Source organism: Manduca sexta, chromosome 22, assembly GCF_014839805.1.
Source record: "Manduca sexta isolate Smith_Timp_Sample1 chromosome 22, JHU_Msex_v1.0, whole genome shotgun sequence".
Classification (NCBI taxonomy): Eukaryota; Metazoa; Arthropoda; class Insecta; order Lepidoptera; family Sphingidae; genus Manduca; species Manduca sexta.
In genome coordinates this window covers 11,188,878-11,210,377 of record NC_051136.1, presented here as the reverse complement: position 1 = coordinate 11,210,377, position 21,500 = coordinate 11,188,878, and the positions used below count along the sequence as shown (strand labels likewise).

At 42.7% G+C, this 21,500-nt stretch overlaps 4 protein-coding genes across 6 annotated transcripts in view; 1 reads left to right on the top strand and 3 right to left on the bottom strand.

The window, feature by feature from the left end:
• LOC115442167 (heparan-alpha-glucosaminide N-acetyltransferase) overlaps nt 1–4,816 on the bottom strand; it is a 29,514-nt gene extending 24,698 nt beyond the window's left edge. The window contains exon 1 of the mRNA XM_030167156.2: nt 4,305–4,816. Coding sequence (XP_030023016.1) covers nt 4,305–4,499 — 195 coding nt within the window. The 5' untranslated portion in view covers nt 4,500–4,816. The remainder of the gene's footprint in view (nt 1–4,304) is intronic.
• Nucleotides 330–18,366, top strand: LOC115442169 (lipase member I). Of its 2 annotated transcripts, XM_030167164.1 has the most exons (7): nt 330–373; nt 13,388–13,440; nt 14,306–14,478; nt 15,380–15,510; nt 16,648–16,829; nt 17,530–17,682; nt 18,000–18,366. In XM_030167164.1, exons 2-7 carry the CDS (start codon nt 13,431–13,433, stop codon nt 18,341–18,343), a joined length of 993 nt encoding a protein of 330 aa, XP_030023024.1. In that variant the 5' UTR covers nt 330–373; nt 13,388–13,430; the 3' UTR covers nt 18,344–18,366. The 2 variants fall into 2 exon arrangements, with proteins under 2 accessions (XP_030023024.1, XP_030023019.1); XM_030167159.2 differs by lacking the exon at nt 330–373 and having other exon boundaries at nt 13,125–13,440.
• Nucleotides 9,550–10,857, bottom strand: LOC119190200 (translation initiation factor IF-2-like). The gene has a single exon (XM_037441514.1). It carries the CDS (start codon nt 10,855–10,857, stop codon nt 9,550–9,552), a length of 1,308 nt encoding a protein of 435 aa, XP_037297411.1.
• Nucleotides 18,363–21,500, bottom strand: part of LOC115442166 (phosphatidylinositol 4-phosphate 3-kinase C2 domain-containing subunit alpha) — a 32,597-nt gene continuing 29,459 nt past the window's right edge. For both annotated transcript variants that reach the window (XM_030167154.2, XM_030167155.2), the window contains exons 32-33: nt 20,361–20,506; nt 18,363–19,922 (exon numbers count right to left, since the gene is read on the bottom strand). In XM_030167154.2, the coding sequence (XP_030023014.1) occupies nt 19,659–19,922; nt 20,361–20,506 (410 nt within the window). In that variant the 3' untranslated portion in view covers nt 18,363–19,658. The remainder of the gene's footprint in view (nt 19,923–20,360; nt 20,507–21,500) is intronic.

Sequence of the window (21,500 nt, the reverse complement as noted above, 5' to 3'; positions counted from 1 at the left end):
TAATAAATAGTACATTATAAGAACTATGCATAAGAGAAAATAGTATGCTTGTTTGTACAACCACAGCCACATTAAAATTATTGCATATATTAGAAAACAGTAAGTCACAACAGGACGGCTGGAGAGTAATGTTATAGTATCAAACAGCCGTAACAAAAAATAATAGTAAAAAAAACAGAGCCATTAGATGTCCATACATATTTGAATTTCAGTTGCAAACCGCAGGCGCGTGCCTTACTGAATAAGACTCTGTTAGATTTTGTAAGGTGCTCGTTGACATAGATACGGCGGGAGTTTCCAGGTACTTGGATCAGTAGTGAGGCCGCGGCGGACCCTCGCGGCGCGTAGCAGCTGGTCGCGAGGCGCTCGCCGGGTAAGAGTGACGATCACCGGCCGAGGTCTACTATCAGACCCAGTTGTCCGTTGACCGACGCGTTTTATATCATCGACGTCGTGGGGCTCCAAGCTAATTCCGAGTTTTGCGGAGAGATTATTCACTGCATAAAAACACTTAACACAACACTTTGTAATCCGATTCAAATTATATTATGAGTGCTTTATCTTTTTTTTCGTTACCATAGGAAGTTTACTAGGTTTACTGTAAAGGTTCGGTAGTTTTTGAGATTAACGAAAACAGTCGAACTTGTTGGCTATCAATGTATCTAAAATAATTGAATATTTTTTGCTGCTCTTTATTAAAAATACAGACCGTCTCAAACATAGCACGAGACGGACTAATACCATTAATTTAACTTTTCTATAAACAAATTACGGGAAAAACACGTTTTATTTAAGGTATCACAACTATATAAAATATGCCATAAGGTACAAAATCATTATTTATTTTATTAAAAGAATTATTAAAAAGCCATATCTTGAAGAATTATTTTTAATAGAACATTGAAATTACTAAAGAATTAACAAGCAAAATTATATTCCCACACACACATATAGGCTAATGCTTTAGCTTGACATTGAGTTTAGAGTTTAGATACATCAAATACCATCTTATAACTTAATTAAATAATTTGTTTATTTCAATGATTATATTTTCTATGCAAGTGATTTTTTCTAATCTTATGAGAAAATAAATGTCTTGAAACAAATATCGTTAAAAACACACAATGCATCCTTAATTGTGCTTCAGATCAATTTACTTACACGTGTTATGAAGTATGACGTCAATTTAATGAGTTAGTTTATCGTGAATCAGGTAAAAAAGGTAAGTATCACATGACAGACGAACTGCGCACCTAACACTTTTTACCCCGGGAAAATCCGATGACGAATCAATTGCAATTGTACCTGCTCCTTATAATTTTATTAAAATATGTGACTTTATATACTTTAATGCAAAATTAATTCGTATTTTACTATCGGAACAATTTTTTTAGCTTGGTAACGAACCGTGAAATTTCTAACGATAAATAATCATCTGTATTCATAAAATGTTTAGCAGTTATTTAATTTATTAAACTTTCTTTTATATAATGGCTTTATGTATGAGAGTTATATGTAGTAGGAAGTGTGAAAATTTATTCGAATAGTATTCCCGATCGTAAATTATATACATCATAAAATCGTTCATGAAATTTGAGTTCAATCGTTCTATTTCTCCGAAGAAAACGGTAAATTTAACCTCTGAATATAGCAGAATCAAGATAAAAACAATACAGACTTAAAAGTTGTTTCTATATATTTGGACCAGTAGTTCCGAATCATTACGCAGGCACGAAAGCGGACATGTGGAACAAAATTAACTGCACGCGATAATACTCGTGGAGACTACAATCTTTCATCGCATACCCAAAGTTGAGACAAAATCTAATAGATACCAAAAAACTATCACCAAGTCATTTAACATCGCACTTGTATTTGGTCGAGTTTTTTTAATGTTAATATGGAATAATCTGTAGATCTATACTGGACTATGCCAAAAATTCAGATGCAGAAGACAAAAATATAATATTTTACAATTGAACACAATATTTTTTATCGATTAATTAATCAATTAAGAAAGATCAAATTATAATGCTTCCTTCTGTGTCAAACAATAATATAATAAATAATACAGGGTTAATATATCAATAAAAGCATCGCATAATATGCCTTAACCATAGCCGGTATCATATAAGATTCCTGTCTTGGATAAAGCAAGAATGCAAATTTAATCCTAGATATGCACCTCTCCCGATTTAACTGAGCCGCAGCTATTTGAACAAACGTCTGAGTCTGACTAAACATAGATTATATCCCTTAGATAAAGACAGAAACTTATGAGTATTGCCTTAAGTACTATTATCGTATTGGGTTTGTAAGCAAAGCTAGCTTTCAAATCGTAATTTATCTAGCAGCAAACAAAAATGCTGAACCGGCTCCGATGAGCCAGAATTTTAATTAATTATTGTATCTTAATACAGCATAGATATCATAGTATCATAATGGCATTCAGTTCAAAAAATGTTTTGTGAATCTAACCTACCTAACTTCTCTTTGACCTTGGCAGTAAACCACAAGAATCTCGGACCCCGCCTTAAATCCGCTACAAAAGACAAGCCTATGACTAACTAAATAACTTTATTTACATAATTATTCAATTGTTTATACCTACTCATGTAAAGAAATGATCTGAATATCTTGTATATTCCGTGAAGTGCCACTTTGTAAACCTTGACACCGTTCGATAATATTTGCAGTTAATCTTATTTTCCATACAGAAATGAAATATTTATCAGATAATGATCAGCTTTTGAAATATGCTTACGAATAACACGTGAATACCCAATGTAATTATCATATCAAATAGGACAATGAGGCATTGAATGTCCGTAGTATCGAAGAAATATTTAAAACGATGAAAAATGTTAGTAGACTCATAATTATATTACGGGTCGTTGACCTATTTATGCGTTCCTCTGTCGAACTCTACATAACCCCGTATGCGAGTATGAAACATTGTAAAAGACTTGCCTTTTGTAGAGGTTTTTTGATCGGGAATGAAAAAAGACCGCGATTGATTGACTTAAGCCATAATAATAAAACGAGAATACCTTATAGGTACCCACTGGAAAACATAAATATATTGCATGAGAATTTACGCTATACTAAAAATATTTTCGATATAGAAAGAGAAATAATAACGCAACTAATTAGAATTAAAAAATACTTTGACTTAATTAAGATTGCATTTATATAAAGTTCAAATAAAAATTACGACACACATGTCTCAAAAGAGTAAAATAACATTTCAATTACAACACAAACAGGTCGATCGCATTAAAAAGTGAAATTAATACGCCACCATGTGAAGGTTAGTTGTAATATAACTACATTAAATATATAAAAATAAGAACATATTATCTACATTAAAAACAAGGAACGAGTTTCGGGTAACATGATTTTGGAAGAATATTTCAAAGTGAATGACCTTCCCACGTATTATTTATGAGACTTGACAATAACTCTTTTATAAATTCATCTTAGCCTTGCTAAATCACCTTGATTATATTTTATAACATTGAATTTAAGGTAAATATGGGTGAAGAAGTTTTTATGATTATATAAATCTGCACAACTATCAATTCAATAACAGTTAAACAGACTGTAAGTATATATTTGTAAAAATGATAAACAAGAAATATCTTTAATACAAATTCAAAGTACACTTCTACCATATTGAGAATAACAACGGTTTAAATTAAAAAAAGCATGGTAGCCAACAGTCATTCTTTAGATATTATTAAGACATTGGACTAATCCAACAATACACAATATGCTAAACAAAATAAAAACTTAAAATTTGGGTAGACCGCCGTCCAAAAATTCGTAAAACTTAATAACAAAGTCAACACCTTCCTTCCTAAACGCAAACTAATTGATGCAAGTTAATTTGCGTCCCTATACTAAAAAAAACCGCTACCCATGCGTCATCAAGTTTCCCCTTGCTTATAAAGCGCAGTTTAAATTTCAAACACGCGCAGTGATTTACAGGCTTTTTATTGATAAACAGACTTGTACTATCAAATTTCAGACGAGCCATGTGTGTTTTTATAATTGTAATAAAAACCTATCGCTTAACGTGAAAAATATTCATAATGATGAATGCAATGGGATCAGAAATCTACCACTTAACTTTGATAGAGATGGTTAAAAACGATAAAAACCGTAAAAAGATTATCTAACTTTTAAAGTTTGCAATCGTTTTGATGGCCTATAAAGAAACTGGATCCAAATCCATCTCTATCCAAACACCCACCTATTTCGCCTTCGTTATAACAGTTATTTTTTAAAGCAAGGATACTCACTCTAAAGCAATCATCCGAAACACTATACACGTACACGTCTCTAGTGGAAACTCCGACCATGTAGGCCTGATCCATCTTCAGCTTGGTCATATTTAGCCCCTCGAACTCCTCCGCTCTGGTGTCTTCCATCCATGACCAAATCACTTCCTTGTACCATTGCCAAGTGTCATTCGACACTGCCACAGATTCATTCATTTTTCACAAATATGTTAATAAGGTCGAAATATTTTAACTACTTCACGTTGAAGTATTTAAAACACAATCACGCGCGTTACGTATTCAAGCATTTTATAATTTAACGTTTTTTATTTTATGCGAAATGCGTGAACGTCTGAACTGAATGAGGTGCCGGAGTGCACTGCCGGTTTAAAACCGGTGTCTGTGGTCGCAAACCAAGCCGTCCTCAAAGACCGCGTTACATTAGTAAATAATTGGCTTTCTGCAATACGCTCTTGAATATTATGAAAGTTATGCCAGAGCATCTGAGATGAAGCCTTCGTAATACAAGGACATGATAACAGTATATATAAGAGTTATTGAACTCTAATTTATTTACCTCTTTAGAACTTACATGTGTACCCACTCAAGATAATTTGCAGAAAACTCTACATAAGATTATTTTCTTCAATAGTTTATTTAGAAGATAAAGAAAATAAATAAATCGATGGCTCCTATGTAAACTATCGTATCTAAAAATAGTGATTTTCACTTTTTAACGTTTCATTATTTATGTACTGTTTATTACCAAACCCTTTAAAAGATCTTCATTTATAACTTTTTTTAGTGGGTTTGGAACTGAGTTAATAAATAGAGAAAGCTGAAAGGTGCATACTACAGTACATAGATATCGAAACGCTATAAAACTGTAAATCGCAATTTTTTTAGATACGATAGTTTACTTGGGAGCCGTCGAAATTGAAGATTTAGTTGGTTTCTCACGCATTCCATAAAACCAAGAACCATTTAACCATCAAACAAATAACCGTCGAAAGTTTATTTTCAACGTGCACATCACGCGAACTCGTTGCAATTTGCAAACGATCTCGCATTAACCGCAGGATACGTCTATTACCTCGATGATTAACTCTAACTAACGTCTGTCTGGAACTTTGCCTGTAATTGGTTATCCGTGTTATCAAGGATTTTATATTTCTAATAATGAACGCTTTTTTTTTTTTTTTTTTTTTTTTTTACCTAGGTAAATCGTCAGTTGACTATCTCCCGCCTTGGGATGGGCGGGAGGGCGTGTCAGACTTTTACCGACTAAGAACCTACGGTGTTCCCATCCTTTGCCTATGTGCCTAGGTCCAAGATCCGGTGGCATTGAGACCTAGGCAGGCACCGGCCCTAAAGGGCCCCGCAAATTACTCTGACACTGCTCTTCGAGGCGCGCGTGGAACACTACGCGCCGAACACACGGGCCGTTGGGGTGTTTCGGGCGACGGGCTACCCAATGCTCGTCACCCGACGGTCCGCGCCTACGGAGGCCGACGATCCTCAGCAGACGTTCGACGCCCGCGTCTTGTGCGTCTGCCGTGGCGGATAGGACGTTGGGCGCTTTGGCGCCGTATCCGCTCCGCCACCTCCTTTGCGAGCATCACGTCCTCGCAGAAGGAGGTGACTGCGTCCCACTCTCTCGCCCCGGAGCATGGCTTCTACCAGGCCCCGACGCGAGAGGTCTCCGCCACCGATGGCCGTTGTGAGAACACGGCGGGGCTCAGCCCAAGCTGGGCACACCTCCACCGTATGCTCCACCGTGTCCTCCGGCCGATCCGCACAGTAAAAACACGCGGGCGTATCCTCCACCCGGATCCGATACAGGTACCTGCCGAAGCAGCCGTGACCGGTCAGTACCTGCGTCGTCCGGAATGAGAGGACGCCGTGACGTCTCGTCAGCCACACCTCGAAGAGGGGACTTACCGCCGCTATAGTGGCGTGCCCAGCCAAGGGTTGCGACAGTCGTTGTCGCCATTCCGCCATGAGGTTCTGCCGGAGCTCCGTCCGCCGCGCGGCAATTTGTCGCGGTAGCGGAGCTACGCCCCGGCTATGCGCCTCCCCGCGCCACACATACAGTGACGCAAGGACCTTCGCCTCGAGACCCCATGGCGGTAGTCCGGCAAGGAGGCCCGCCGCCTCGCAGGAGATCGTGCGGTATCCCCGTATCAGCCGTATGGCCATCGCTCTTTGTGGCGCGTTCAGAAAGCGGCCTTGCCGCCGCGCCACAGCTGCGGACCACACGGGGGCACCGTACAGGGCCATGGACCGCACGACTCCTGCGTAGAGCCGCCGGCAGGGAGCATTTGGCCCCCCCAGGTTTGGCAAAAGACGCCGCATTATGCAGGTGAATTTTACCAACCTGGGAGCCAAAAGGCGGATGTGCTCCTTGAAGTTCCACCGGCTGTCGAGGACGAGTCCCAGGTACTTCATCGTCGACCCGACGCCGATGTGAACCCCTCCTGCCGTGATCTGGAGACCCGGAGGTGGCGCGTTCCCCCGGCCATGAAAGCACATGGCCTCGGATTTGTGCAGCGCCACCTCGAGTCCCAGTTGCCGGATTCTCTCAACGACTGTCGCAACCCCAATTGTAGCCGCGTCGACCGCCGCCTGATGCGACCCCCCGTGAGCCAAAACTAGCGTGTCGTCAGCGTAGCATACCACGCTGACGCCGCTCGGGAGGTCGGTGCGCAGCACCAGTCGTATCCGATGTTCCACAAGAGCGGCCCCAGAACCGAACCCTGCGGAACACCGCACGACATCTCTCGCCTGATCCATTCCCCTTGGCGACCGGGGTAAATGACGGCCCTATCCGTCAAGTAGGCCCCGACAACGCGACGGAGGTAGGCCGGCACCCGGTGATACCGGAGTGCCTCCCTGATACAACTCCAGGGCAGGGTATTAAAGGCATTGGCGATTTCAAGCGACACCGCCAAGACGACCCTACCCCGGGAAACAGCATCCCCCGTCGCGAGAGACCTCACGCGCATGATGGCATCCACAGTAGAGCGCCCTCTGCGGAAGCCAAATTGGCTGTCCGCAAGATCCGGCCCAACCCTCGTCAGGTGCTCGACGAGGCGGTCTGAAATAACTCTTTCGAAGAGCTTGCCCACCTCGTCGAGCAGGACGATGGGCCGGTATGCGGACGGACTGTCCGCGGGGCGCCCATGCTTCGCGATGAGGACCAGTTTCCCCGTCTTCCAACGAAGTGGAAACTGGCCCCTCTCCAAACATGCCGTGAGGAACCTCTGAAGTCGAGGCCCGAGATCCCCCAAGGCCAGGACCCAGGCTTTTCCAGGCAAGCCGTCGGGCCCTGGGGCGGTGTTCTTGGCCTTCATCTTGGCCACCGCCACCCTCAAGTCTACCCCGGTCACCGCGGGAACAGTGACGTCGTCGTCGTGGTCCATGCCGGGCGCCGCCGAAGGCGGAGCCATGGGCGGAGGAGCGTGCTCCCCCTAGTGCAGGGAACAGAGCGCCAACGACGCCCTCGACCAGTTCCTGCCGGAGACTCTGCGTCAGTAAGGGGCGCCCAGATGCGGAGCTTGCTCCGCACCATTTTGTAAGGACGTCCCCACGGGTCTGCGTCAAGAGACTCCAGCAACTCCTGGTGGGCGCGATTCTTAGACTCTAGAATCGCGCCCGAGAGAGCGTCTTTGCGTCTCTGTACCCCTGGTATAGCTCCGCCTCTCGAGCCACCGCATCTACAGGCCGGATGCGGATTTGGCGGTACCTGGTGTACCGGCGTCGCGCGGCATAGCACGCCGCCTGGAGCGATGCCAGCTCCCGCGACCACCAGTACACCTTGCGCCGCGCTTGGCTTCGGCGGACTCGGGGCATTGTCGAGTCGCAGACAGAGGACATAGCCTCCCGGAACCAGTCGGCCTCGTTATTCACATCGTCCGGCCTGACCGGTGCTTGCACCCAGGACTGGACGATGGAGGCTTCCAGGAGGAGCTCCCTGTCCAGCTGTCTCAACGCCCAACGTGGACCACTTGGGGCCCGTCGGACTGGCGCGCTCGAGGGATCGGTGGAGACGTCGAACCGGATATACCGGTGGTCCGACAGCGTCTCCACCGCCTCCATTACTCGCCAGTCGACAACACGCTGCGACAATGCGGGGCTGGCAAACGAAATGTCCACCACGGACTCACCCCGCATCCGCACACACGTGGCGACGGAACCCTTGTTGAGGACGTCCAGGCCAACCTCCAAGGCCCAGTCCTCAACCATTCACCCCCGTACATCCGTGTACCGGGAACCCCAAGCCTGGCTCTTGGCGTTGAAGTCCCCCAGCACGACGACGGGAAGCGAACCGTACTCGACGACGACGTCACTCAGCTCCCTGAGGGAGTTGTGGAACTCGGCGAGAGTTCGGCTCGGAGAGAAGTAGCACCCCACTACGACTATCCCTCCGAACCGAGCTGCGACACAACCCTGGCCCCTCTTCACCCGCTCGTGGGTCAGGGTACCGGCGGCGGCCGACGCGATGATGGCCACCGAGCCGCTCAGGTCCTCCACCCAGTCATTCCTGGGCGGGACAAAGTACGGCTCGGAGACCACGGCGATATTAATCGACCACCGCGCCATGCTCTGGAGCAAGAGATCCTGAGCTCTGGCGCAGCGGTTGATGTTCGCCTGGAGAAAGCGCAATGGGGCCATTAATGGCATTCCATTGCGCTCTCCAGAAGTAGCAGCGGCAGCGCTAGCGGGAGCCGCGGCGGAAGCGGCAGTGGAGGCCGTGGGCCGGCGTTTGCCCCCGGTATTGGCGGGAGCGGCGCAGGCTCTACTCCCCGCCCGGTGTTCGGCTGGCTTGCCAATCGCCGCACAGGCTAAGCAGTGCGGCTTGTCGGCGGTGCACGAGCCGATTTTATGACCGGGCTGACCGCAGCGGAAGCACAACGCGCTGCGGTCGACCTCCGAGGTGCACCTTACCCCGACGTGATGTCCGGTCTGACATCGGTAACACCTCAGAGGCTGGGGCTCGAGCAGCTTAACCTGCGCCGACACCCAGCCCACCAAAAGCCTCCGGCCCTCAGCCACCACTTTGGCCGCCGTCACGGGGCAGCTGACCGTGATGGCCAGCATACCCGCATAGTCGGGACGTAGGGCTCCCGGCTTCAGCTCTTCAGCTGAGCATCCCGTGGTCCTGACAATGGCGGCCACCACTTCCTCCACCGTGACGGAGTCATCCAGACCCGATATGCGCAAGCTTACGCTCTTTACGGGTCTGGACACTCTAGCCTCGGCCGCATCAAACGCCGCCCGTAGCTTTTGCAGCTAGGGCGTCCGCGACCGGGCCACTGCTGGCTCCCGGGAGCTCGAGTTTCGGGCTCCGGTTGCGGTTACTCTTAACCGCAACCCCCAGCAATCCCAAAGCTCCGCGGGGTTGATTAACCCCTTTGCCTTGGAAAGGAGGTCCGCGTACGTCACGCCCTTCTTTACCGCTTCCGGCTGTAGTGTGACGACTACAGCTGCGGACTTCGGGGCGCGAAGCATATTGGCGACGCTCTCTCCTTGGCGCGCTGCCGCTGCGCCTTCCGCCGCTCCGTGCGTCGGGTCTCTCTTGGCCCCCCACCACTGTCCAGCCGGCATCCACAGCAGGCAAGAGACTAGGTGGGGAGCCGTTCTCTACCAGCTCCGCCGGCTTCGCCGCTCTCCGCGCAGCCTTCGCCTTTTTGGGCTTATCTGCTGCGAGCGTCCTCTGGGAGGCCGGAGGCGGAGGCGGCGGAGACGACGACGACGGCTTCGTTGGCCTCGTGGATGGCCCTGAGCTTTGGCTCGTCGGGCCGGACGTCCCCGGCGTGGGTTGCGGAGCCGCGACGGCCGCGTAGGACGCAGCCTTCTTGGAGCCCGCCAGAGGTGGCCGGAGGACAATGCCCTCCAGAACCGCGAACCGGGCAGAGAGGGCACCGATCTCCTGACGGATGCCCTCTCGTATCAGGCTCAGGAGTTGTTGCTCGTCCGCCGGCTGCACCGCACTCACCTCTGGAGGCGTCTCTACAGGACGAGAGGACTGAACGAGGGCTGAGGCCCGGCTGGACTTGAGTTCCGCGTTCTCCCTAGAGAGACGCTCAACCTCCGTCGATAGCCGGGCGATATCGGCCCTCATCCCCTCGTTACCCGACTCGGGTTCCGACTCCAAGAAGGTGGCCGCTGCTGCCGCCATAATGGAGGCCGCGGCCTCTTGCGCAGCCTTCTCTTTCGAGGACCGCAATTTCTTTTGGCGGACACTCGCAATCGCCGCCATCACGACCTCCTCAAATTTGGCCCTTTTCTTCTCGGCCTTTTGAGGTCGTGCGGCGATCGGGTGCCGCCCTTCCTCGGCGAGCTTCCCGCTGTCCCTCGCTTCTTTGAGGGCCCGACCCTTCACCTTCGCTCCGCGAGACGCGGAGTGGGATCCGCCCCGTTTCCGGGGAGCGACGCACGAAGCCTTTGCCCCGCCGCCCTCGGAGGACGTATCCCCGATCCTGCACCTGATCCGCTTCCGGAATGGCTCCGCCGCTGCCGTCTTGATCTCCATAGATCTGGTGCCCGCGACTGAGCTCCATCCGCTAACCATGCTGGATGCTGAGTCAGAGTCTGACCCAGCACCCCGCGTTCGCTCTTCGGCCGCGACTTCATCACGCGGACGTTCCCCACCTTGGGAGATCGCCCGCGCGATTCCTCGGCGGACTGTTTGTCCCCTACGGGACGTGGGCCTCCTCGGCACCTATTGCTCCCGGCTCCTTCTTTCTCCTCCCCCTGTGCGTCTTTGGTTTTTATTAGTGATTCCATTTTTGTTCCCACGAGTAAAAACTTTGTGTACTGGCTCAAAATACTGTGGTTCGCACTAGCGACTAAATCAAGCTACCCATTAGCCAAGCTTACAACCCCCCCTCACGGTGCGCCGCCGCTTGGGGATTTGGGGTAATTTTTATAGAGGATTTCTTCCTCGCGGTCCAGGCAGTTAAGCCAGTGAACCCTCGGTTCCCCGTAGATCAAGTGTGTCTGACGCTTACGCCAGAGACACTTGATCATGTTTGAGGTTACGAGATTTGGCGGCGGCGAAAGAGGGACCACTCCCCTTTCGCCAGCCCGGTGACAGGGTTAGTGAACACCGAGCCCGCTACTACTCCCTCGCTTACCCCTTATTTCAGGGGCAAGCGACCTCTACTGAGTGCGGTCTCTGCGGCAGTAGTGCCGCAAGGACCGCATCGACCACGCCCACTCGACCACGTGGTCGTACTCTCCCTGCCTCCCATCATGGACTCTGCTAGCGCAGAGCGCCATATGGGAGGCCATCAGGGGCTATCCCCCCCAGCCCCACCCGGCAGAAAGTTAGCCACAGCCAACAATCCCTCCTTTCCCGCCCCCCGCGGAGAGATTATTGACTGTGCCCAGGGTGCACCGGCCCGACGACTGACCTTCCCCCCGGACGTATCCATAAGGGACCGAAAGCAATCGGACACGCGTGGAGGTTTTCTGCGTTGCACCCCATAATGAACGCTTGACATGAATTTATTGCAAAAGTATTGATTAAATATTTCTTTCGAAATCTTGTTAGCTAGACATATTAAACAATTATCCAAATATTATCTACGCTAATCGCTATTCAGGTGTAATATAAACTAAATTCTTAATTGTTACGTCGATCATGGCTGTACGATCAAATAAAAGCAAATAAATATTTGGTAAAATTTCAGGTCAATAATTATCAATATTACTTGGTACTCTTATCTGTCTATATATGAATCGGCAAATCGGCCTAATTAAGTAAATAACTGGAATAAAAACAATTTTGATTAATTCAATTAATGATTCTCAAACCTTTCAATAAGATGCTCACAGAAAACTATTTGATGTAGGCGACGCCACCGAGAAACTGGTATGAGAACTGTTTTTAATTTAATAAGTGCAAGTAGACTGATGCATTTTTAAATACAATTCATTTGACGACACTCCAGTGCAATTCAGACGGGTACAGTACTTAATTTTTGTACCTAAACGTTTACCTCTCTAATTGAAATTTAATGACCGCACCCATGACAAAATGAGCGAGTCAACTCAGAACCAATAGATCGCGATGGTTTCCTGTCTAAAAATATGCACGTAAAAACGTCTCGCCCTAGTAACACCAAATATATTTAAACTATTACACTCATTAATATAGTTTATAATACTCTTAATGCAATAGAGACCGTAGCCAAAATGTTTTTCTACAATCGTTATCGCAAACAGAAATCCAACCAACAGGCTTATCCCGAGGATATATCATTCCTATATATTTTTGTTTTCTATTAGCTTAAATAACTGTAGAAAGGCGTCTTGTTACGGGCGTCAAGAAATGCAGCAGTTATTGTAATTTGTAGAGAACACTCTACTATTAATTCCTAGAGTAGATAATAAAATAAGATAGATAACAACGGCGTAAATAAGTCGTCCCATTGAAAAAGGATATCTATCCCAGTCCGTGTGTCTAAGTCTTATAAATAAATAGTGGATATCAATATAAAATTTATAATATGAACCATTCTATACCTTTAAGTCATTAGATGAGGCGAGTTAGTTAACCTCGCCCTCTCCAACACCCCAACGGTTAAAAAAAAAAAAAAACTTTATTTATCACGTAGGCGAACAAAGTTGCACTTATAATAACGTCAAAACAATGTATAATAAGAGACATTTTAAGTTAGGGATATAATTAAGGAATACAAGGCAGTAGCCAAAGCGGGCTGGCAAAACACAATCTTTGTAATAACATTTTGCTTTGTGAAAATAAGCCCGATTTCAGTAAAATCATTAATAATAAAAAAAGAAATTCTTAGATGCACGGTAGAATTATGAGAGCCTATATAAAAGCTATTTAATTAACTAGATCCCAGTCAAACCTGTTCCTATATCCACATTAAAAGTACCGCAATCCTGCAGCCTCACTTCTAAGGACTAATTAACTGGTATATCTTGACCTTCTTAGCAAAGGAAACTTCGCACTTATCCATTGGTTAGGTTAGTTCAATGAATATTTGGCTAACAAATACACGCTTTGCAATTTAATTAATAATATAAAATGTTGTAATGGAGGTGTTCTTGATGCTCGTTTTTATGTGTAGTTCGGTGTTGGGAGCCGTGGACACTGGATATCCCGCAGGGTTGATGGCCAACTGTGAGTAGTAAAATATCTAGCAATTGTCAACCTTACGTAGAGTTCCTGAAGGCGCAAATTACGTCTCACCTAGTGAGTGATTCCCATCCAATATCTATCGCACAACTATTATTTTTAATCACTCATACAAAGAATTTTAAAAAGTAACTACTTGTCTACATAAGTGTGTAAGGTAAATCATTTAAATCATCGCTTTTGAACTATTATTTACACCCGTAAAATATTAGTTTTATTTATAACATTGAAGAATAATGCAAAGTGTCGAGAACAGTAAGTTTGCTATGAAATTAATTTTTTGATAAATCTGATCTAAATTAATTGAATAATGATCGTCTTTTTGTAAAAAACCTAAAATTATCTACTCAAGATTACTTACTTTTAGAGTTCAAAAGATTAACTGAATAAAGCTGTTGATTGTTAAATGAAAATAACAACCTTTCATTAAGATACAAACAAAAGAAAGAATTTTTTTAGGGACAATGACAGTATAACATTTTATAAAATAAAAAGTCGTAAAACATAAAGAAATATAACACAATTATACTGATAATGATACGTTCGTGTAGGAGAATTTATACACGCGTTGCAATCAATACTATAAAGAAATATTAGACGCGCTTACTGCTATTACGTGACGACGCATGGTTGGCCTCTTGACCCTCTGTATTTCGAAGAAAATATTTATGTGGCTAACTAAAAAGATTATTTACTTGTTGAGCTATATTAAACCGTCTATTGTATTCTCCCGCTTTATAAGTAACTTACTAACGTAACCTTTGTGTAAAATAAATTGCGTAATCCCCGCGCAGTGGCCTAGCATTAAGATATAATGTTTGAAAAATAATATTTATATTATACTTTCCAGGCCCGGGTATGACCAAAAAAACTATTTTATCGGAAAATACAAAAGATTCACTCTCTGTGGTCGTCATCAATCCCACTGCTGGTTTCTTCGGCTACCCAGAGGCTAGGTGTAAACTAGTTAATGGGACAGAGTGTGTCGTTAAACACTTGGATTTAAAAAATGCAAAAACCCAGGTATCTACAGCTGCATTTTTAATATATTTGAAATGTAAAATATTCACCCAATTTTCATCTTTATTGTTCCGATTTTCAATATATATCATACCTACCTAATTGCCTGGTTGTAACAGTCATAATGAAAACATGGTATATGGGTTAATTACTTCCTTCAATATTGTATAGGTCTAACCAAAAAATTAAAATGTAAAACCATAAAATGTAAAATCACAACACAATTTCCACCAATGTCTTTTAAAATGACTATGACTAATTCAAGGGGAATGAAATTATTCTAAAGATAAAAAAATGATCTAAATCACTTGAAAGTACTAGCATTATGTAAATGTGTTTATATAATATGGAAAGTAATAGTGTGCACAATTTCGTAATGTGGTAAATTTTTTTACGCAGAGCGACAACGCGTAACTTTATTGAATACTTATTTTATGTACCGTAACATCTGTAAATATCTTGGTTATATTTACTAATGTAATACATTTTCAATTTTATAATGTAATTATATTTTTATATCTATTTATCAGCCTATTTGGCCAAGCTTTCTATAGATTTTTCTATAATTTGTTAAGGTTCAGATTTTTTATAGTTTTAGGGATAATGACACCTATATATTATTACCCAACGCACAAAAATTATTCAAACCTAAATAGTTAGGGGGGCCTATTCCGGCTACTGGGCCATATCCGTCTTTTGGCAATTACGGATGTTCTAAACGAAGGTCAGCTTTAATAGCCAGGTAAATAAAATAGTAATAAAATCCCCTATTTACCTTTATAGCTTTCAAATCTGTTCTATAATTAGAACTCCCGTAATTGCAAAAGGACGGATTTGCCCCCATAGACGGAAAAGGGCGCACTAGCAACCAAATTTTTTCTCAGGAGAGTTTTATCATTTGCAGGTGTTAGTGAGTGGTTACTTGGACTCTTCTTTTTCCTTGGCAATGCGGTCGCTGGTCACCCCGTACCTCGCTCGAGGAAGGAATGTTATCTTGTTAGAGCTGTTCCCTATATTGGTCCGCAGCTATCCCGTGTAAGTGTCATTTGTAAAGTACATAAATCAATAAGAGTTATTCTTCAAAACAATACAAAAACATTCGAGTTAATTATATATTATGAAAATCGTTAATTCCACGATTTTTTTACATATCTTTAATTGGTATATCATGAATATTGCAACATTGTTTACAACTTTCGTCGAGTGCTTATTTACTTAACTAATAGAAGCAGTCCTGAATATGAAAATAGGCCGTATAGGCCGCGGCCTATTGGCGGCAGCCTCTTAGGGGCGACAGATTTCAGAGAACGCTCATTCGATTTAATTAATCATTCGTTTATTTAAATTAATGCCTTCCATATTACAAACAAATGGAAAATTATTAAGTATTTTAGAAATCTACATACGTACATAAACCTACCTACATGGGGCGGCGAAAATAAAATGGCCTACCCTCATAAAAAATATAAAATCGGCACAGAATAGCAGTATATATCTTAGTATTCACGGTAGGTACGGATCTGATATTGCGTTAGTGTACGTCGAATTTATTTCCATAGTCAATTACAACAGAATCTTACGCGTGCATGCAGGTCTCATGTCGGTGTGAGTTGCATGCAAACGCAGTGAAATCTAATGCGTTTTTGTCTCTGCATTAGTTGCATTCAGAATAAGATCGAGGTTCACATCTCGTTTGACAAAGGAATGTGTGATAAAATACTTGGGAACTGAATGTTGTAATAATTTATCACGTCTAATACCTCGCTCTTGGTGTGGCGATAGTCTAAGTGAGCTAGAGATGAAAGTTGTTACAACGGGATAAATAATTACCTATAAATAAGTTTATTACTCGTCTTATCCGTTGCGTTTTACAGGTGTTAAGATAGTCCACTGATAGAACCTATTTATTCATTAATAATTTGTGTTCAAGCATCTGAAAACTACACCTAAAATAAAAGAAAAATATAGTGTTAAAAAGGGTAAATATAATTCAATGGAATTAAAAAAATCCTTAATAATAATATTAATTGTAATCATAAGCGTAGCGAATCTAGGATCCTATATATTGGCACTGCATAATTCTAGGTCGTAGCCGGCGAAATATTCGTTTTAACCTAATTCCAAGACCCACCATAGCATTGTTTTGTGAATAAATCTTTTGTTCCTTCACAGCGCAGCTCGTCTGACAAAGCCCTTAGGCGATCTTCTTGGAGTATTCCTCACAGCTCTTACAAAGTACGGGCTAGCATCTAATAAGCTGGAGATAGTGGGAGCCAGTTTGGGAGCACATATCTCTTCTTTCGCAGCTGTTAAGTATCATCAACTGACGGGAAGAAAACCACTGAGACTTACAGGTATGTATTGTTTGACATAGAGTTCTGAACTTAGTTCAGAACATAGAAAATAATGTTAAATTATGAAAGATTTTGCGGTCTTTACGCTCTATAAAAGTATACCGAACTATCTTACTTGTACATTTGTAATATGAATTGCGTAATAAGATACGATACATACGTAAGACCTAATCGTTGATGTCTCATCCTCTTCCAGTGACCGCCTGAACCGAGGCTCGTAACCCGTTAATGGGTTGGCCGTCATGGTCACTTCATTATTTAAGGGTTTCGAGCACCTAAATCGATCTCCCAGAAGTCCCGTGTGTTTGTATAAGTTAAGACTTGCCAGGGTCACAAACGTAAGACATGTCAAAAGAAATAAAAATATACGTAAGTAGCTAAACAAATTCAAAACTTCAAATCCCCTACACATTCGATGCCTACACACTTTTTTGTTCTATCCTTTTTTCTTCACAATAATAAAATAAAAACGAACTTCATACAAAAAAAATATGTTTCAATTAAACTGAACGTATGTGCGATTTGAATTTATGATTTATTCAGCTATGTTTTGTGGCTGATTACGCCAACCGTTTCCAGAATGCCACTCAAGTCTGTTACTCTGGCAGGTTCTTCACGTTATGTTCAATGATCGCTACAAGTCGGATATAAGATGTATGCCTTCCGTCCATTCATAGTTTAATAATTCTGGTGATTCCAGGGTTGGACCCGGCGGGCCCGTGCTACCGCGACCTGCCGCCCGCGGCGCGCCTGAACGCGCAAGTTGCTCACAAGGTGGATGTACTGCACACCAGCATCGACGGGTTTGGGATCGCCGAACCGCTCGGACACATTGATTTTTACGCGAATGGAGGTATATCAACTTTTCGATTTTAACTTAGTTCAGACTGTTAAGGGGTCAGCGTGAAGGTATGCCATGACTGTATCGATTTTTGAATCGTTCTAATTTTAAACATATTTACCGATATCTCGAATGCCACATAGTCAAGCAATCTCGAATATTCTATTCTTGATCACAGACTTTCCCGAGTTATCAGCATTTCGATTTGAGATTGCAATCCCAAGGACAGGGTACGTCACAAAAAAATCTAGAATGCATCCAGTACGAAACAAAGGAGTAAACAATTTCAAGTCTCTTCAGAATCATGATTATATTTTACTATATTTCAGGTGAATACCAACCATCCATGGTCGGTAACTTCATCATGCCTTGCTTCCTACTCTGTAGTCACATTCGCGCAGCCAAGTACTGGGTGTTGGCCAACATATTCCCAGACAAATTCATTGCAGTGCAGTGCGATTCAGTAGCCAGGGCGCGCCACGGCGACTGCTACGATAAAAACATTACCAACCTCCTCGGACCAAAGACAGACTTCAAGAAACCAGGAATTTACTACCTACCCACACAAGAAGTACCGCCTTTTTACCTCGGGGAAGACGGAATTAAAAAGAAAAAATATGGCGTCAACACGTACCTACTAAAACCAGCACCCAACAAGGATCTTATTATTTAACACTAAATAAAATAAAAAATGTCTTTCCATGTAATTTATTTAGTTCTAGTGTCGAACGTAAACAACAGAAGTTATTATGATACGTCATACATAGGACTTATTCAGTTACAAAAACTACCTAATTTATATACAAGGGCTGGTTATAAAGTCACAGATAAGTATAAGCTCTGATCTGACTGTTTGAGCAAACAATGGAAGCCTTATTATAACTTACCCGGATATTACTTTTTAATAGAATATATACGATGCTGATGCAAAATAAGACCAATATATATAATTGCGCGTTACACAAATACCATTGCAAAATACAATCTGTAAATCCATCATCGAATAAATAATTTAATCTAAAAATAATCAATACTCCTTTATAATACTAAATATTACAATACAATTTATATAGCAAAATAGAAAATAAACGTCAATATACAAAATTACAACATAATTCATTTGTTACGCATCACTCAGATCTCAAAAACAAACATCAAAACATAATATTTCATTTATTTCTAAACACACCATGAATATATATATATATATTGTAAAAAATAAATTGGAAATTTTAAAAGCACCACAACACGAAGCAAGCAAGTACAAATTCAATACAATTTCGTTTGGAATGTGACTATTGTGACGATCATACATTGTATACGTCTGGTCCAACGTTGGCGATAGAAGACAAAACGATCATGGCCAATATTATTATGTAAAATATTTCATTACACTCAAAAGATATCGTTTGATATGTCTTGTTTCACCAAAAACTCCGCGCAATATTTTTAAGCAAACATTTGGCACTCTAACACGTCCAACCCGCTGTAGGCTACACCGTTAATACTGCGATATTTAATTTATACTTAGCTGCCCGAAATAATGAATAAGCTGTGTATACATCTGACCATAGATACAGCTACAACTACAGAGGTAATTTAGTATTACAAAAAATCTAGCTATTATCATCGAATAGATATGCCAATATGGAAATATAAATACCGTTGTATATACTGGTATTTGATATTCAATACTTTATCAAAAATGCTGTTACATGCCATCGATATATCAATATTTTTTTCAATAATCACATTTATCGATACAAAATGTTTGCAGTACTATACTGGTAGTCGATATTGAATACTTTTTATAAATGCTTATACATGTCACGATATATCGATATTTTTTCAATACTCATATTTATCGATACAAAATGAGTACAGTAGGGTAAGATATGTAAGCTAACTCACGTCGTTCTTTACCATAATTGACCTACATTTCACCTGAGAAAATCCGTGATCCATATGGCCGAGCGGGCCAGCAGTAGCTACCTCGGTATGTACTCCAGAGGGTACCACGCGAGCGTCTCCTGTCTTAAAGGTAAAGAATTCAACGGTATGACAACGCCACCTAACGATTGGTTCTCTTGCAAGGGATCGTAGTGCCATACTGTTGCGTGCAGGCTGCGGTTCTTAACGACCTCTATCGGTAGTCGATATTCGAGCATTTCCATGAAGGATGGATGTGAGTTACGCTTCAGTACGCGAGTCTTACGTTTTGTTTCCTTCGTCGGATCCGGTACTAGGTACACCTGGAAATAATCAATATTAAAGGCAAACTGTACTGTTCTAGAAAGCCGGAGTCGATGTTTTATATCGATAAGTTACTTTTTGTTTTATCTGTAACTGAGTGGTTGTTGCAAAAAAGCATTCAATAAGACCTATTCAATATTAGTTTTACGTGAACTTAGTACTATCGTATGCTACGTTTTACGCGGTCAATTAGTTTTGGGGAGAAATAAACTACACTCAAACGCGCCTACTTGTATCGACTCCTATCAAGTTCCTATCAGTTGAGCAAGCGAGTTAATTACTCATCAGATTATTGTTTCTTTAACTATAAAAGTAATAACAATATATTATTCTCCCCAATGACTGCACTGGAGCATATTATGTCTCTGCAGGCGTAAACTTTTCGGAAGATATCCTCTATGGGTCTGTCTATAGAGGCACTGGGCTGTGGCGGTCACCTTGACGTATGGGTTGGGCGGCACGCCCTGCTGCGTGAGCGCGAGCGACTGCGCGTGCAGGATGAGCACGGACAGCACGCCGCCCGCGTACTGCACGGACATCTTCAGCGCGCCCGAGCCGCTGGGCTGCTGCTCCACCGACTCTCCTAATACACAATCACATCATCTTACAATTTCAATAAACGATCCCAATCGCTTTTTTCAATCTATCTCAAAAATGGACCAATCAGAACAAAGTTTTTTCGACATGTTTACAAAAGATTTATGATTGGTTCATTCTCGGATCGGATTGAAGATTGAGATCGGGATCTTTTATTGAAAACGGATGTTAGTGACCCCATATATTAATCCTAGTCTGTGGCCAAACTTTAGTTCATCATTCAGCTGTTTTGGTGAATACTTCAAATGTACAACTTAACAAACATTCGTTATTTATATGACTAGGATTAAACTGTGTTTTTTTATAGTGACAATTAAACAATAAATGCATCAAACATTAATAAACTTTATACTAACTTATGCACTTGTGTTTACAACAGTCTTTTGTTGTCTCGTCAATTAGGTAGAGAAAGTATTACCGATCAATTTATTGCTCGTCATAAACAAACACAATCTGATTGCGCTTTAAATTTATATCATATAGATATGATGAATAAAATCCTATTTAAATCTAAATAATATATGCTACAGATTTGCTCTGATTACTAGTAATCTATGTGAGGGACCAAACCAAACTTAAGGATAATATTCTGCAAGTTAATAGCAACTGCGCAGTAAACACATAGCAGCCATTCTACCATGCATGCACAATAAACCAATTAATAAGGTATAGATTTTGTCGTCAAACTTCATAACCGGTCTGAAATTAGCTTTGAGTAGCGTCGCATTGATTGTTGGTGTAGCCAAAATATTGACAATGGCATTCTAGCACTACTGGACGAGCAGTTAAATTGCTTTACGAAAGCAAACAGGCGTTTTTAAACCATTACCTTCCTTCGATGGTTAGGTAAAAATACTTCATATAGAACAACAGTTAGGATACAGAAGTGGCGAAGGGTGACATTTTTCAAAAGGTAACCCGAGGCAAAACGAATTGTCCTTAGGTAGCATAACGCGGCCAATTTAACAGAAAACAAAAAC